The sequence below is a fragment of the Trichechus manatus genome, unplaced genomic scaffold (assembly GCF_000243295.1).
Source record: "Trichechus manatus latirostris isolate Lorelei unplaced genomic scaffold, TriManLat1.0 scaffold00074, whole genome shotgun sequence".
Classification (NCBI taxonomy): domain Eukaryota; kingdom Metazoa; phylum Chordata; class Mammalia; order Sirenia; family Trichechidae; genus Trichechus; species Trichechus manatus.
In genome coordinates this window covers 743,879-762,750 of record NW_004444010.1, presented here as the reverse complement: position 1 = coordinate 762,750, position 18,872 = coordinate 743,879, and the positions used below count along the sequence as shown (strand labels likewise).

The 18,872-nt window shown below is 35.2% G+C and overlaps 1 protein-coding gene across 1 annotated transcript in view; it reads left to right on the top strand.

The window, feature by feature from the left end:
- The window catches only part of HCN1 (hyperpolarization activated cyclic nucleotide gated potassium channel 1), a 515,164-nt gene that overhangs the window by 391,537 nt on the left and 104,755 nt on the right, over nucleotides 1-18,872 (top strand). The window contains exon 5 of the mRNA XM_004380447.1: nucleotides 12,982-13,128. Coding sequence (XP_004380504.1) covers nucleotides 12,982-13,128 — 147 coding nt within the window. The remainder of the gene's footprint in view (nucleotides 1-12,981; nucleotides 13,129-18,872) is intronic.

The following is an 18,872-nucleotide window of genomic DNA, read 5'->3' as shown; positions in this document are numbered from 1 at the left end:
AACTGCAGTAATACAGACTAAAGCTATTTAAAGCAGGAAGACAAACTAATGGATTTTTTAAATATATAATCACATGTTTAATTTAACTCCATTATAATAATAATAAAGACTATTTCAATCACTAGGAATCATTTATCCCCTTGACTTTTATTCTACAATTACAAAAAAATTGTCATTGTAAGAATTTTTTTATGGACAATTTATTTACTTAGTAATTAAGCAGTTTCTTCTAATTGCTAAATACGCTAATTTCTCTCTCTTTTAATTACATGGTTATTTAAGTCTTAAACAATTTTAAACTGACTTTTTGAAGACAATGCTGAACCTGTCCACTTCTAAAACAAATACTGATAATAATAAACAATGTAGTGTAGACAATTTCTAAGTTTTTTTTCCCTTGATTTTATTTTTAAATATGTGAAAGAAAGTATAATTGGCTCTGAAATATCTGAATGGAGAGTGCTGAGTTGTGTAAACAAGAGAGCAAGTGACTATGTATGTTGGAAGAGATCATCCTGGGTAAAAGTAAAATGACTTTGTCCTTATATTTTCTGCAAAGATTTTAGGATTGTCTATTAGGCCGTAATCTTGATAGTTTCTTAGGCCAACCAGATATTATTACTTATCACATTAAGCTTTTCTCATTTATTGAGATTTTAAGCATTCAGTCTCCTATAGAGAACCTCATGTTTCATTACCCAGGTTTCCCACCATGAGAAAGAAAGAATAAAGATAAAATGGAAGTATTTCTGACTCAAATTCCTGCTAAAAAAGTAACTTTTCAACTATCTGCTTTACTTAATTTGTGAAAAATGAGTCCTATAGATATTTATTGGTTTTCCTTTAATTTTTTTTTTCCATTTTGTATGTTGGAGGTCAAATTCAGTCAAATCAGAATATATTGATTAATATATTACTTACTTTGTAATGACTATGCTGATTAAAATTTTTCACAATGATGACAAAATAATCAAGGATTCGTTTTTGCTATTTTTTTTTCCTGAGTAGAGATAAATTCAAGAAACAATTTTTTATAAACTGATTTCTATATCATCTAGTTTTTTTTATACATATTGAAAATGGATAACATTGTTTATTTTTAAATGTAGTATCAAAATAGAAATCATGACTTCAGTTATTATGTAAAGACAATATTAAAAAAACCCCTCCCGTAGGTCTTCTTTCAGTCAAATAATAGATTGGCCTAAAAAATAAACAATAGCACCCATAAGGAATGTGCTTCTTAGAACAATCAACTATATAAGATCAAATGTGCAAAGTTTGCTCAAAAGCAAAGATGAGAAGGCAAGGGGGGACAGGGAAAGTGAAGAGATGGAAACAGGGAAGGAAGGGTAGAAATGGGAAGAGGGCTGACACATTGTGGGGATAGCAAACAATGTCAAGGAAAAATTTGTGTATGAATTGTTGAATGGGAGACTAATTTGCTGTGTAAACTTTCACTTAAAACATAGTAAAATGTTAAAATAAATAAATAAAAATAAAAGAGATTAGTCATAAATACAGTAATAATTGGCCTAAACATACAGCAAAGAAAAATGTAATTGATGATTGATTATTGTTCTTTAAAGAAGCAATTTTAAAAATTTTAATTTGATTTATTATTATTATTTTTCTAATTATGTGTGTAAAAGGTACATTATGTAATAATTTCAGTGTAAAATTTACATCAAATTTTTATCCTATAAAAAAAATCATTTCAGATGCCATTTTAGAAAATGTTGAGTTTGTATCGAGCATGAGACATGTATTTTAATGCAAATGAATTTTTAAACCGTGTGCTATTTAATACTTTACACAAGTTACCACTTATTAAATATCTACTGTTTACCAGATACATTACATATATTATCTCTAATACTCACAGCAACGCAGAATGTTCTATATTATCATTTTGCGTATACAGATAATGAAACTGAGACACTGGGAAATGAAAAAAAAATGTATTCAAAGTCAAAAGTCAAGAATGTAGTGGAAGTTGCACCCACAATTTACAAATTCCAAAACTCATGACGTTTTATTATGCCAATGGATCTTAACCTAGTCATTTCATACTCAAAAATTGGTAAACACCCTTAAAATCATAAACAAATGTTGCATGTATGTTCATTTTTGGTGGGAGAAGGTCCATTCCTAGATCTGATTCTCTAAGTTGTCCATGATCCAAAAATTTTTAACGTATACTATTCCAGCAAGTGATGACCACTTACAAATAGCTGCCTCACCTTGTACGTTTGATTTGATCATGGAAAATAGTTCCACTGCTGGCAAAAAAGTCCTTTCATTAAAAAAAAAAAAAAAATTCTTATTTTACAACAAAAACCAAAACAAACATTATCTAATGCTCATACAAAGCAATATGAACAACTATATTTTTGGTAGATTGGATCTTTTAAATATCTAATATGTAACCTATAAAATTATTGGAAAATATTGTTTCTATTGCTTTAAAATGAAGGTCAAAAATAAAAATATCAAGGAGGTATGTTACATCTAAAGGTGATTTTAAGTTGATTAATTATTTCTTCTGAAAAGTTTCCTTTAACATATATTTTACTATAATAAATGTGCACTAAGTCATAATGATTTTATATACATAATTAGTTGATTGTGATTAAGAATAAGTAGAATAAGGCTTTAATAGTATGACTAAGTTATTCAGTGGTTTATACTCAATGTGTAATTCAATATCTTTTTGTTCATGGCTCTCTACCTATTGAATTCCATTCACAAAGGTGTTTTATTCTAGTACTTAGGGGAAAAAAAAACTATTCCAAAAAATAAAGACAATAAAAATATGTTTATAGAAATAAGTATTAGGGTCATGCCACTATGAAAATCATAATAAATATAGTTTTTAAGAGGGGCCTCTTGATAATAATATCTGGCATTTGTACCAAACTTGTGTTAGTGTAAGGAAATGTGGGATGCTAAAAAAGTCCTCAAATAATTCCAGACTTCAGGAGGCAACGCAAGAGGTGTTTGGTACACTTTACTTTTTCTCTTTCTGTTTTCCAATTTTAAAAAAATTTCATTTTTTATGTCTACGGAAATGCATAATACAAAGTTTATGTAATATATTATAAAGAAGACAGGTAGCTGATTTTGGAGAGATGTTATAGTTTATTGAAACTCATTATTACACGTACAAAAATATGCATACATGTGTGCACACATTTATATATGTCAGAGAAATATCCATAATAAAAACATTATTTGAAGTATTGCTATTTGTCCAGTAGTTCATTAAAGTAAATCTAACTTTATTATATAATAAAATTCCACATAAACAACTTAAGGAATTCAGTGTTTGTATATGCTAATATTGAGAAACGTGTATTTTTTATCCGTCTGTCCTAAAACTGGTAGTTAAACAGAGTTCTGTGATGTAGTGTTTTTTTTTTTTTTAAATTAGTGCACACACAGCACATTAATCTTGGAAACAAAACGTAGGAATTAAAATTCCATGTTTATATTATCCTGAGGCATATTGATTATCTTCTCCAAAGACTATGATGCATTCCCACAAGGAGACCACATTTTGGTGCCGTGAGCTCACCATTAATAATTGTTTCTGGAATAATTTGGAGCCTTCATACATAAAATCTTTGAAGGGTACTAAAATGCTAGTTATTACTGCAGCCTGGGCCATGAGACACAATGTTTTAGTCACCCTAATTTTCCAACAGACAACCCACAAGTTAAGAGTCTGAAGTGGGTATGGGCTACACTGTAAAAATGTACTGAGATATAAAACAGATTTGAACAGCAATTCTATGCTTCCTGAGAGACAGACTTCAGAAAAGAAGCTAGCTTCTTTAGAATTATGAGCTTAGAGTTTCACCTGACTGATATGTAAATGTGAATAACTAAATTTCCTTATTATGTGCTTTGCTTTTATAATAAAAATGGGAAGTATAACTTCTGATCTCTATCATCAAGGAATACTCAGTGCATAAAATCACGCCTGAAACCTAAAGAATATCATTTGTTTAGATGTACGCAAGGTTCTTATTTGGTGAAGACAATGCCTTTTATTTTAGACTGGAATACACATTAGATAGGGAGGTGTCTTAGCAAGTTGCTCCTTTTCCTAAATAACTATTGCATGTTTTAACTGATTAGTTAACTGTTAAGTTTCTTAAGGCAGTGAGTTTATACTATAATTCTTTAATACTCTCCACATGTCTGTCAGTATGTCATACTGTCATACTAGGGGCATGGATGTTGCTGTGATGCTGGAAGCTATTCAAATACCAGCAGGGTCAACCATGGTGGATAAGTTTCAGCTGAGCTTCCAGACTAAGATAGACTAGGAAGAAGGGCCTAGAGGTCCACTTCTGAAAAAAATTAGTCAGTGAAAACCTTATAAATAGCATCAGAACCCTGTCTCATATACTGTCAGAAGGTGAGCTCCTCAGGTTGGAAGGCACTCAAAATACGACTAGGGAAGAGCTGCCTCCTCAAAGTAGAGAGGACCTAAATGATGTCAATGGAGTCAAACTTTTGGGACCTTCATTTGCTGATGTGGCACAATTCAAAATGAGAATAAACAGCTGCAAACATCCATTAATAATCGGAACGTGGAATGTACTAACTGTGAATCTAATAAAATTGAAAATTACCAAAAATGAAATGGAATGCATAAACATCTTGGTATCCTAGGCATTATTGAACTGAAATGGACTGGTACTGGCCATTTTCAGTCACACAATCATGTGATCTACTATGCCTGGAATGAAAAATTGAAGAGAAATGGCATTGCATTCATCATCAAAAAGAACATTTAAAGATCTATCCTAAAGTAAAACGCTGTCAGTGATAGAATAAATATCCCTATGCCTACAAGGAAGACCAGTTAATACAACTATTATTAAAATTTATGCACCAACCACTAAGGCCAAAGATGAAGAAACTGAAGATTTTTCCAAGTTCTGCAGCATGAAATTGCTCAAACATGCAATCAGGATGGCACTGATAATTACTGGTAATTGGAACATGAAAGTTGGAAACAAAGAAATATGGGTAGTTGGAAAATATGGCCTTGAAGATAGAAATGATGTGGGAGATCGCATGGTAGAATTTTGCAAGACCAACGACTTCTTCATTGCAAATACCTTTTTTCAACAACATAAACGGGAACTATACACTTGAACCTCTCCAGAAGGAATACACAGGAATCAAATCAATTGCATCTGTAGAAAGAGACTATGGAAAACCTCAGTGTCATCAGTCAGAACAAGGCCAGGGGCCGACTGCAGAACAGACCATCAATTGCTCATATACAAGTTCAAGTTGAAGTTTAAGAAAATTAGAACAATTCCACGAGAGCCCAAGTACAAATTTAAGTATATCCCATCTGAATTGAGAGACCATCTCAAGAATAGATTTGAGGCATTGAACACTAATGACCAAGACCAGATGAGTTGTGGTATGACATCAAGGACATCATACATGAAGAAAGCAAAAAGTCATTTAAAAGACAAGGAAGTAAGAAAAGACCAAAATGGATGTCAGAATAGACTCTGAAACTTGCTCTTGAACATAGAGTAGCTAAAGCAAGCTGAAGAAATGATGAAGTAAAAGAGCTGAAAGGAAAATTTGAAAGGGTGACTCGAGAAGACAAAGTAAAGTATTATGATGAAATGTGCAAAGCCCTGGAGTTAGAAAACCAAAAGAGAAGAACACACTTGGCATTTCTCAAGCTGAAAGAACTGTAGAAAAATGCAAGGCACGAGTTGCAATAGTGAAGGATTCTATGGAGAAAATATTAAAGGATATGGGAGGCATCAAAAAAAAGATGGAAGGAATTCAAAGAATCACTGTAACAAAAAGAATTAGTCGATACTCATTCATTTCAGGAGATAGCATAAGATCAAGAACTAATGGTGCTGAAAGAAGTCCAAGCTGCACTGAAACGTTGGTGAAAAACAATGCTCCAGGAATTGATGGAATACCAATTGAGATGTTTCAACAAACAGATGCAGTACTGGAAGTGGTCACTATGCCAAGAAATTTGGAAGACAGCTACCTGACCAATCAACTGGAAGAGATCCATATTTATGCATACTGCAAAGAAAGATGACCCAATTGAATGCAGAAATTATCAAACAATATTACTAACATCACACACAAGTAAAATTTTGATCATTCAAAAGTGGCTGCAGCAGTACTTCAACAGGGAACTGCTAGAAATTCAAGTTGGATTCAGAAGAGGACTTGGAAAAAGGGATATCATTGCTGATGTCAGATGGATCCTGGCTGAAAGCAGAGAATATCAGAAAGAGGTATACCTGTGTTTTATTGACTATGCAAAGACATTCGACTGTGTGGATCATAACAAATTATGATACCGTTCTGAAGAATGGAAATTCCAGAACACTTACTTGTGCTCATGAGGAACCTGTACATAGACCAAGAGGCAATAGTTTGAACAAAACCAGTAGATACTGCGTGGTTTAAAATCAGGAAAGATGTGTGTCAGGGTTGTCTCCTTTCACCATGCCTATTCAATCTGTATGCTGAGCAAATAATCCGAGAAGCCAGACTATATGAAGAAGAACATAGCATGAAGATTGGAGGAAGACTCATTAACAACCTATGCTATGCAGATGACACAGCCTTGCTTGCTGATAGTGAAGAGGACTTAAAGCACTTACTGATGAAAATCAAAGACCACAGCCTTCAGTATGGATTATACCTCAACATGAAGAAAACAGAAATCTTCGCAGCTGGACCAATAACTAACATCATGATTAACAGAGAAAAGATTGAATTTATCAAGGATTTCATTTTATTTGGATCCACAATCAACACCCATGGAAGCAGCAGTCAAGAAATTGAAATAATACATTGCATTGGACAGATCTGCTGCAAAAGACCTCTTCAAAGTTTTAAAAAGTAAAGATAATCACCTTGAAGACTAGGATGTGCCTGATCCAAGCCATGTTTTTTTTAATAGCCTCATATGCATGTGAACGCTGGTCAATGATTAGGGAAGACCAAAGAAGAACTGATGCCTTTGAATTATGGTGTTGGCGAAGGATATTGAATATACCATGGAGTGCAGGAAGAATGCATGGATCTGTCTTAGAGAAAGTACAGCCAGAGGGCTCCTTAGAAGCAAGGATGGTGAGACTCCATCTCACATCTTTGGGCATGTTGTCGGGAGGGCTCCAGTCCCTGGAGAAGGACATCATGACTGGTAAAGTAGAGAGTCAGCGAAAAAGAGGAAGACCTTCAACAAGCTGGACTGACACAGTGGCTGCAACAATGGGCTCAAGCATAACAACAATTGTGAGCAAGGCGCAGGACCAGGCAGTGTTTCACTCTGTTGTACATAGGGCTGCTATGAGTGGGAACCAACTCAAAGGCACCTAACAACAATAACAACAACAGCTCTAAAAAAACCCTACCCTGTTGAATTAAATCAAGCTTAAAGAAATTGACAAAATTTCAAAATCTAGATAGGAATATTTGATATCATGAGGCATTGGAGATACTTGCAATTAAATAAATATTTCATTACTTAATATCAAAATTCATAGTTTTTATACATGTTTTGATTATCCTCTTTTTTCCTAATTGTTACAAACATTGTTAAAATTATAATAAGGCAGTTTCTGTTTTGTAATCTATGCTTTCCTCCTACTTTGACCTAGGTTTGATGTCAAGACAGATATACACATATTCAGGCAGATATTGCAAATTCTTTAAAGATCAGATTGTTGTTGTTATTGCTGTTGTCAGTTGCAGTCAAGTCGGCTCTGACTTATGGCGACCCCATGTACGGCAAAACAAAACGTTTCCTGGTCCTGTGCTATCTTCAAGAGTGTTGGTATTCTTGAGTCCATTGTTGTGGTCACTGTATTTTGAGTGCTTTCCAACCCAGGAGGCTCATCTTCAAGCGCTGTATCGGATAAGATTCTATTATGCTCCATAGCATTTTCATTGGCTAATTTTCGGAAGTAGATTTCTACGCCTTTATTCCTAGTCTGTCGTAGCCTGGAAGCTCTGTTTAAACCTATCCACCATGGATGACCCTGCTGGTATTTCAAATACTGGAGGCATAACTTCCAGAACCATAGCAACATGCAAGCCACCGTAGTATGCCAAACTGACACATAAGTGGTGGAAAGATCAGATTCATTCAGTTAATTACAATGCGATAAATAATTCAGAATCTCTCATATTTAGTAAACGATCTCTTAATGATAAACAATAAGAATAAAATTATGTAATATAAGAGTATTCCAGATAGAGGAAACATTATGATCCAAGTTTCAGCATTCAGAGACCAGGATGTGGTTCAGAATATGAAAGAAATACAGCAGGGTATAGTGAAAAAAAAGAAGAAGAATGTAAAAGATAAAGCAGGAGAGGACCATGTAGACTTCAAGCCAAGGAGGTTAGGCTTTATCCTGAAGGAAACGGGAAGCTGCTAAAAGATTTTAAACAAGAGAGTGACAATAAGGTTAGATTTTTAAAAGAATTGTGTGGATTGTGGAAAATGAATTGGAGTTGGATGAAAATATATACAAATATATAAAGGGAATGTAGATAGGAAGCTGGGCAGTGAGTTTAGGAGACAGAAATGTAGCTTTGACTTGAATGTAATAATGGGAAAGTAAAGAAATGGAAAAAAAATAAAACTTTGTCAGGTAGGATTTACATCATTTGGTGATATATCAAGAATTAGAATGAAGGAGTGGGGGGAAAAGAAGAGTGATTCAATCTCTAGTAAGGGTATCATTTCACGAATATAAAAACAACAAAAATGTGATAAAAGATTTTTTTTAGAGTTGTTGGAATTGCTTACATTTGCCATATCCCTTGTTTCCTCCGATTATCAGTCTAGCTCTCCCCTTATGACTGGAATATGTCAGAGAGATGGTTTCACTTATTTCCACTTCTGTCTTCCAGTCACTTTAAAAATATTGCAATATTTTGAATTACTCATACTCCTCATGTATACATACTGTCCAATGAAATTGTTTATGGCAAGGACACTGAAAAATTTACTGAAGCTAAATCCAACAGACATTTCTTAATCTATATCTATTTAGACAGACTTTTCTTAATCCAGATATTTCAGAGAATAAAAGAGTGCTTTAAAATCATTCCCAAAAAATCGCATATGATTTACTATATATTTGAACTAAGAATATTGAAACTATACAAATAAAAGATTGAAAGAAAGGAAGAGATATTTGAAATCAAAAATAGTTTCTAGGAAATTTAGGGGAAAAAATCTAGAATATAGGGGAAACTCTGGAAAATGTATTTGAAATAAATGATAAATGAAACATAGATCAAATCTAGCACAGAAGATTGAATCCAAAAGACTCAACATCCAACTTGAAGGGTTCAACCTGGAATTCTATATGTACTCAGGTTATTAGTCAAGTTTGGGAGTTTAATAGAAACATTTTCAGACACAGAAAGATTCAGAAAATCCATATCTCAAATCTTTCTTAGTTGCTTATTGAAATTGTTTCAAAAAGAGAAGCATGAAATGCAGGAACAGTGAATCCAACCAGGAATGGTGTAAAGGGAAATCCCAGAAAGTCATCTGTACAACAGGCCTGGAGAGAAGCTAGTACAGGTTTGAAAAGGAAGATTCAGGATCCTACAGGAAGTCTCTGAAGAAAACTCAGTAGATATCTGTGAGATACAGAGGGTGGAAAAAAACGAGACTTAAAAGCAAGTTGTGCATGAAATGAAGGTGATTAAAATTTCCAGGTTACAAAAGGAAATGGCATCAAATGTTCTGCTTGACCATGTGGTAACAATATTTACACAGTCACAGTAATGTAAACCCTTTATGGGATTTTAGCTTTAGATTCATCTTTAACAAAATTTAGAAGGTTCAATTGCAGGCATGAGATGGTAACGTTGTAAAAGTATAGATGACAAAAATTAGAAAGTAGAATGAAGGAGGGGAATAGTTACTTCATCCGGAACACTGTCTAGAATTCTATGAACATGAAATAAACTTGTAAATACCTGGTATGAAATTTCAAAGGAGACCAAAAAAGAAATAACACTAGTGACACAAATATAACATGAGAAAGGTAGTGAGTGAGAAGATCTGGAGACGTAGGTGAGGGAACAAAGGCCGAAAGATGAGTAGTTCCTGTTTTTAAAAAGTGTCTTGTCCTTACAAAGTTTGCTACCTGATTTCCAAATTCACTGGCCACCGTCCAGTACCTTTTTTCTTGGAATATAATTATATTGGCCACAACCCCCTTGAAACTTTATCCTCCTTTGTATCTACTAATAATATTTGTCCGGTTCTGCTCTCACTTCTTGCTGGTAAACGTCAGTACCCTTAACTTGACCAACATCCATGATCTAGCTGCCTTTTAAATGTAGGTTTCACTTCTGCCTCCTCTTGTTTGACACATCCTCCCTTGGTGGTCCCTTAGTCTATGTGCAGGTGTACTTTCTCCCCCAAGTGCCTGACCTATGTTTAAGCACTAGGATGTGCCACAGGCATCTTAACTTGTCAAAAGCTGATTTTTTCTTTCTCTTACTCTCATCCAAACTTGCTTCTTTATGTCCTAAGATAAAACAGTATTTGGCATATATCAGTGGTTCTGATACTTTAGTGTGTGGAGGTCTGTTAAAACACAGATTGCTGAGCCCCACATGGAGAATTTCTGACTCAGTAGATCTGGGGTGAAGACTGCAAATGTGCGTTTGTAAAAGTTCCCATGTGTTACCTGTGGTTTGATACACTTCAGCATGCTCAGTTCTTTTCAGGAAATATTCACCTAACTAGTATGTCTAAATAAGATCTAGAGCTCAATATGCTGGTTAGGGTTAAAGATTTTCACCACTCTGATCAGTGTTTGGGGCAAGTAGTCTGTTGAAAAAAGTAAGCAGAGAGAACCTGATTACCTACTGGTCCTCAAGAAAGTTGGATTCTTTATTTGACCAGAACTGATAGTATGTCTATCAGTGCATGCCAGTGAAGTTAAAATGTGCAGTCTTATTGACTGAAACTGTTGTATCATTTTCCCAAGTTTGGATATTTGACAGGAATCACCAGATTCCATAGAGTATACCCACCTGAGACTTTTATTTAAAGGCAAAGGATACGGTGCAGCAAGAGAAAGACAGTGCAGACATTCCACAGCATAAGATCCCCATGGGACCAGTACTTGAACACCCAGACCATGCAGAATCTCTGGATTAAACTATCAAGATCTGTGCAAAGAACTTTGGCTTTAGCAGAGCTTATTGAAAAAGCTCTCAGTGTCTCTTTAAATAGTCAAGCCAGGTTTGTCAAACCAAGCAGGCCAGTTACAAATCATCAGTGCAGAAGATAGCCTTGGGAGTGTTCGAGGGGTTTCAGACCTGAAACAGTACATCATAAATCTTACTGCCCTTTTCTTGACCAAGAGTAAAAGGCAGACATATAAGTGTCTCCAGGGACAAAAATAGAGCTTTTCCATTGCAGCTCTAAATCCAACTGTACACAGCAGTCTTGAAGAGAAAGCAATTGAAGCTTCATTCTTATAGGCCAGCTGCATGAGGAGCCAGGCAACCTAATCCCCCATCTCTAGGAGAGGGCTGCCAAAGCATATTGATGTTAGACAGGCATTCAGCTTGTGAACTCTCCAGAAAAAATGAATCCAGTCCTTCTCAAGTACATAGTAGAAGCCACTTACACAAAATGGAAGTCATAGCATTGGTGCCTAAATTAAAGATGTCATATCATAATCAAGTTGATTCAGAGAGATATGTCATAAAGGCCTGCAGGCTTTAAACATGTTAGGGCATAGTCTGGTGACCAAATAAAGCAAGTCTTATTCCAAAGTATATTTTTTTGAGTACCTGTGAAAGAGATTGTCCAAACAATATTTTAATTTTATGTGTAAAGTATATATACATAGAGAGAGAGAAGGAGAGAGAGTCCTGGTGGCATAGTAGTTAAGAGCTATAGTCTCAGGATCACCTGCATTAGAAACACCTAGGAAATGCTTTCAAACTTTAATGTGCAAGCAAGTCACTTGGGGATCTTTTAAGATGCAGAATATGATTCTGTAGGTCTGGGATGAGGCTTGAGATTCAGACCTTTCACTCCCAGATAATCTCCTTGCTCCTGTTTGATTAGCAAGGATATTAATTTAAAAGGGGTGTGTGTGTGTGTGCGTGTGTAAATATAACAAGGCAGAAACATGAAAGGAATTACTCTGTGGAGTTGGGGCTCAAAATCTCCATTCCCAACAAGCAACCATCACCCCAGGTGATGTTATAAAAATTCCAGTTTAAAAACTACTTGAGTTTAATGAACTGTGTCTACATTAGCTTTCAGCTGTAAAATAATGTGGAAACCTGACACATTCTCTTACTTCTACAGGGAACTTGTGTTGTTTGCATAACTACAACTTGCAAACAACTGCCAGGCCCTCTGTCTCTAGATTCAAAATATAATTAGCTTCTGATATTTTGCTCCAAAGTTTAAAATCAAAGCTCCTTTCATACTACCCACAATTACTCTTGCCTTACTATGTTTCTTGTGATTCTTCCTCAAAATGAGAAGCCAAACAGCACCTTCATGTCTATTTCTTTTAGAATTAATATATATGCATATATGCATATGTGTATATATGTATGTGTGTGTATATATATATATATATATGCGCACACACACATACAGCATAACATTTATTCTCTTGTCCCATCACTGGCTTTTTTTTTCCTGCTATCTCACCCTTACATTCACTATAAAATCCTCTCATGTCTTGTGTCTCTTCTTGGTAACATCTTTGGTCTTTACAGGAAATTTTTACTTAAGTAAAATGTCTTATACAACACACTACAGAACAAAGTAATGAAGAGTAGGATTTCTTTGTGTTATGGATACAAATGTTATTGATGATAGCACCACAAAGTAATGGTGATTTCTCACATAGCCTACCATGTTTTCTGAGTTCCATTTTCATTTTCTTACAGTATAAGCAAGTGGAACAATATATGTCATTCCATAAGTTACCAGCGGATATGCGTCAGAAGATCCATGATTACTATGAACACAGATACCAAGGCAAAATCTTTGATGAGGAAAATATTCTCAATGAACTCAATGATCCTCTGAGAGAGGTAAGATTTACAGTCCTCAGTCTCCATGTTACACAATCTTTGCTTGCTTTCTCTTTCATGATAAATCCCTGAATCCATATTGAGGAATCCATATTCCATGACACTACTCAGAAGAAAAGTCAGAAATAAGTGTGAAGACACCTTCCCCCCACCCCTTATTTTTCTCCCATATTCAGACATCTAATTATTTTTTTAAAGTATTCAAAATTTGTTCTTCTAGCTATGATTATCGAAACTATTCTAATTTCTATATCCCTCACTCTCAAAATTCATTATGTGGCCTCATTCTCCATACTCGATTTTGTGCTCCTTCATGCTTACTGAAGCAGTTTCTTTATATTCTTTTTGATTCCTATTCTCTCACCCATCTGTTTTTCCCTAATCATCTCCGGGACGCTAACCACAGACTGGTCCCCATTCTCAGCCACTTAATGTTCTTCTTGCACCCAGGGATTCCTTGCTTCCCTATGTTCTGTAGTTTCTAGACCCAATATTGGTGGTTTCTCTTTTTTCTGCCCTCATTCTCATTCTGACTGATATCAAGTAAAGTTTTGAAACTGTTGATGATGAACTCAACAAATTCATAATCCTAATCCTTAGCATACCTACAAACTGCTAACACTCCTGTCATTCTTCTAAGGATTATGTTCCATTCTCAATGGCAACTGTCCCAACCATTCATCGAGACCCTGAACTCAGTCTCTAGAATATACTCACAACAATAATTTTGCTAAGTTTGAAGCAACATGCACTTCTTCAATTTTTTTCCTTTCTACTTCAAGAATTTTCAATATATTTACTTACCTTTTCATCCTTCAGACCTACTGAGAGCAATTCGATTCATTTTCTATTATCTCTGTAAAACACATTGCAACAATAATCACCTCTTTGCCTTAAATCTTCTTTCCATCCTTCCCTAGCAGTTTTCCCTCTACCTTCTAGAGCTTAGGTCACCTATAGACGAAAGGACCGTTCTCTTGACCCCTCCTCGTATTCTTTATACTGCTTTGCTAGCACAACATTTCTTTTACTATCTTCTCAAAATAGTGCTATGTAATCATTGTCTACCTTTGCAATGAGCTTTGACCTCCACTTCCTTATTAAAATTCATTCATTGTTTAAGTTATCAATGACATTTTAATCATTAAATCTTTTGTCTTTTATCTGTTGGTGGCACTTTTTATATGCCTGACAAAACATACGTTTTTAATTTCTTCTTTGGGTTCTTTAACACAGAACCATGACTGAGCTGCCTCAGTCTTTTTTATTTATTTCATCTCGAACTTCTATTCTATAAATTTAATTTCTAAGTTCCTGCTATCAGCCCTATTTTCTTATAAACTACATGCTATCCCCTGGTAACCTATATCTTGTCATGATTTTATTATATCGAACTCTGATCTTCTTCTCTAAATTCTAAGGTGGTATATATGCATATAGTTGCTTGTGGGATGAGTACACCAGGGTTTTCTGATAGCCTTATCTATATAGTAAGCTGTGTAACAAAGGCATTATATTCTATCACTAATTCAATTATTTTTTTAAGTCTATTTTTCTATTGATTTTTTAGTCATTCTCTCAAGTTATCTGGAATGTAAAAATTTAGTCCTTTCTCTGCTCTGCATATCCAATCAATTACCGAATGCTATCACTTCACTTTGGTAATATCTCTCACACCCACACTCTCGTTTCCATTCCCACTCCCATCACCCTAACCATATTCCTTTCACATGGGATATTTGTACTATTCCCTTGGTTTATCTTCCAGCCTATGGTCACTATCTTAAACTACCATTTAAAACACTTTTGCCAAGACAGTCTTCTTTTGTGTACATGAGCTAGTCATTTCTCTGTTCAAAACTTTCAGTCTTTTCATACAAATTAAATCAAATATAGACTACTTAGGCTCATATTCCAGCCCTTTGTGCTGTGATACAACCTACATATCCAGCTTTCCTTTCCTCTCCTGCCCTACATCTTTGTGGCCTATAGCCAAAATGTGTGAACTACTGTTTTGCAAAAACCAGTTATAATTTTTTCACCTTTGCATTATTACTAGCATAAATGTGTTTTCCAGAAATGTCTCTTACAGGTTAACAAAATTTAATAATACCTTTAATTTTACCTTCTTTAATCAGCTGGTGTGAATCTGATTTCTCTTTTTACGACTCCCATTACACTTAGTTTTTAACTCTTGTAGGCTACTTATCTTATTCTGCCTTATGTGATGTTTGTTTTCCCCACTTTTTTTCTTGAAAGCTCCTTAAGAACAAGGGCCATTTTGTCCATATTTTGAAATTTTCATGGAATTCCTAGTATATTTAGTATATATTAGTTAAACAATTCAATAAATATTTTTTTATTCCAGCTAAAATCTTTACCGTTTATACCCATTGCCGTTGAGTCAATTCCAACTCATAAAGACCCCATAGGACAGAGTAGAACTGCCCCATATGGTTTCCATGGCTGTAATCTTTACTGAAGCAGACTGCCACATCTTTCAGTGGAGTGGCTGGTGGATTCCACCACCAACCTTTTGGTTAGCTACTGCACACTTAACCATTGCACCACCAGGGCTCCTTTTACCATTTATAACAGTTCCTAAATTTCTGCATTCACTAAAAGTTACACTGTTTGTTTCTTTGTTTTGTTTGAAAAGCCATAATATATCAGTTAAGGATTTTGATAGTAAAAAGAGCTAAGTATTTGCTATCTATCAGATTATTTTCCCTACAAAGTCTTTAGTTAAATCAGAATATATAAACCGTTTTGCTTTATGAGACATAATTCAACATATTTCCAGTATTAAAGAATGAAAGCAATATATCCTTTGTTTTTTTTTTAAAAAAATCTATTAACTGTGCTTTTTGTTATCTCTTTGCTGGATCACAAAATTTGTTTGAAATCCAAACCTTCTTCACTGAAAGGCAGAAGTCCAAGACCCCTGACCAGGTGGAGTTCTCAAAGGCATGGAGGGCAGGGTTCGAAGGCAGGGTGAGAGAGGCCATAGCATGGAGACAAAGGTGTCTAAAAGACAGTATCATGGATAAAGATTAAATCAAAAGCCAGTAAGATAAAACTAATGATGCATTCTAAAGGGACTGAGTAGAATTAGGATTCCAGCATAAAATGTCAGCAAGGAACTGTGGAGAAAACTGACAGAACAAGAGTATAAGCATAAACCCTAAGACATAGCGTTTTTAAGTGGGAAGTATTCTGTGCTGAACATTCTCAATGTAATGTAAAATCAGGATAACAAGAAAATTTTTCTTTATCATATGCATTTTTCTTGAACTACCCTTCCTCTTGCTACACTGTAATTTACACTGATCTTCAATGGGAAAAAAGAAAATCCACTCTTACAGTCATCCACAGACGTATCTTTCATTTTAGCTCCTACAACCATAATCATGAAATTGTTAGTTGCTGTTAAGTGCCCTTGAGTCGTTTGTGACTCATAGCGACCCTATGTACAACAGAACAGAACACTGCCTGGTCCTGTGCCATCCTCGCAGTCATTTCTGTATTTGAGCCCATTGTTGAAGCCACTGTGTCAATCCCTCTGATTGACAGTCTTCCTCTTTTTCGCTGACCCTCTACTTTACCAAGCATGATGTCTCTCTCCAGGGACTAGTCCCTCCTGAAAACATCTCTAAAGTACATGAGACAAAGTCTTACCATTCTTGCTTCAAAGGAGTATTCTGGTTATACTTCTTCCAAAACAGATTTGTTAGTTCTGGCACTACATGCTATATTCAAGATTCTTTGCCAACAGCATAATCCGAATGCATCAATTCTTCCTTATTCATTGTCCAGCTTTCACATGCACATGAGGCTTATGACCTATGGCTTGGGTCAGGTGCACCTTAGTCCTGAAGGTGACATTTGTGCTTTTTAACACTTTAAAGAGGTATTTTGCAGCAGATTTGCCCAATGCAATATGTCATTTGATTTGACTACTGCTTCAATGAGTACTGATTATGGCTCCAAGTAAAATGAAATCCTTGACAACTTCTTCTTCCTTTATCGTGATGTTTCTTATTGGTCCAGTTGTGAGGATTTTAGTTTTCTTTAGGTTAATGTGTAATCCATGATGAAGTTTATAGTCTTTGATCTTTATCAGTAAGTGCTGCAAGTCCTTTTCACTTATACTAGTTAAACAACTTAAAGTCTTCTTCAAGCATGGTTGTGTCATCTGCATATCGCAGGCTGTTAATAAGTCTTCCTTCAGTCCTGATTCACGTTCTTCATCATATAGTTCAGCTTCTCAGATTATTTACTCAGCATACAGTTTGAATGTCGTTGTTGTTAGGTGCCCTTGAGTCAATTCCAACTCATAAAGAGCCCATTTACCACAGAACAAAACACTGCACAGTCCTGCATCTTATTGAATAAGTATGGTGAAAAAATACAACCCTGACGCACACCTTTCATGACTTTAAACCATGCAGTATCCCCTTGTTCCATTTGAGTGACAACCTCTTGTTCTATATACAGGTTCTGCATGAACACAATTAAGTTTTGGAATTCCTATCATCCATACAATCAAACACCTTTGCATAGTCAATAAAACACGGGTGAACATCTTTCTGGTATTCTGTTTTCAGCCAAGATCCATCTGACATCAGCAATGATAGCCCTTGTCCCATGACCTCTTCTGAATCCAGCTTGAATTTCTGGCAGTTCCATGTCCATATACTGCTGCAGCTTCTTTTGAATTATCTTCAGCAAAATTCTTCTTGCATGTGATATTAATGGTATTTTCCCATAATTTCTGCATTACATTGAATCACCTTTCTTTGGAATGGGCACGTATATGAATATCTTCCAGTCCATTGGCTAGATAGCTGTCTTCCATATTTCTTGCATGGATGAGTGAGTGCTTCTAGCTTTACATCCATTCGTTGAAAATCTCAATTGGTATTCCATCAATTCCTGGAGCTATGTTTCTCATCAATGCCCTCAGTGCAGCTTGAACTTCTTCCTGCAGTACTATCAGTTCTTGATCTTATACTACCTCCTGAAACAGTTGAACAACAACCAATTCTTTTTGGTACAGTGAATCTGTGCATTCCTTCCATCTTCTTTTGATGCTTCCTGTGTTCAGTGTTTTGCACACAGAATTCTTCAGTATTGCAACTTGAAGCTTGAATTTTTTCCTCAGTTTTTTCAGCTTGAGAAGTGCCAACCTTATTCTTTTTATTTGATTTTCTAACTCCAGGTCTTTGCATATTTCACTATAATACTTTACTTTGTCTTCTCAAGACACCCTTTGAAATCTTCAATTCACCTGTCTTACTTCATCATTTCTTCCTCTTGATTTAGCTGCTCTGTGTTCCAGAGCAAGTTTCACAAACTCTTCTGACATCCATTTTGGTCTTTTCTTTCTTTCTGTCCTGTCTTTTTAATGACCTCTTGCTTTCTTCATGTATGATGTAGTTGATTTGACTCCTGTGTATTCTTCTGGTGAGGTCCACGTTTATAGTCGCCTTTTTTGTTGTTGGAAAATCGTATTTATAATGAATAAGTTGTTGGTCTTGCAAAATTCTATCATGTGATTGCCTGAGTCTTATCTATTACCAAGGCCATATTTTCCAACTACTGATCCTTCTTCTTTATTTCCAACTTTCACATTCCAATCACCAATTATCAATGCATCCTGATTGCATGTTCGATCATTTTCAGACTGCAGAAGTTGGTAAAAATCTTCAGTTTCTTCATCCTTGGCATTGGTGGCATTAACC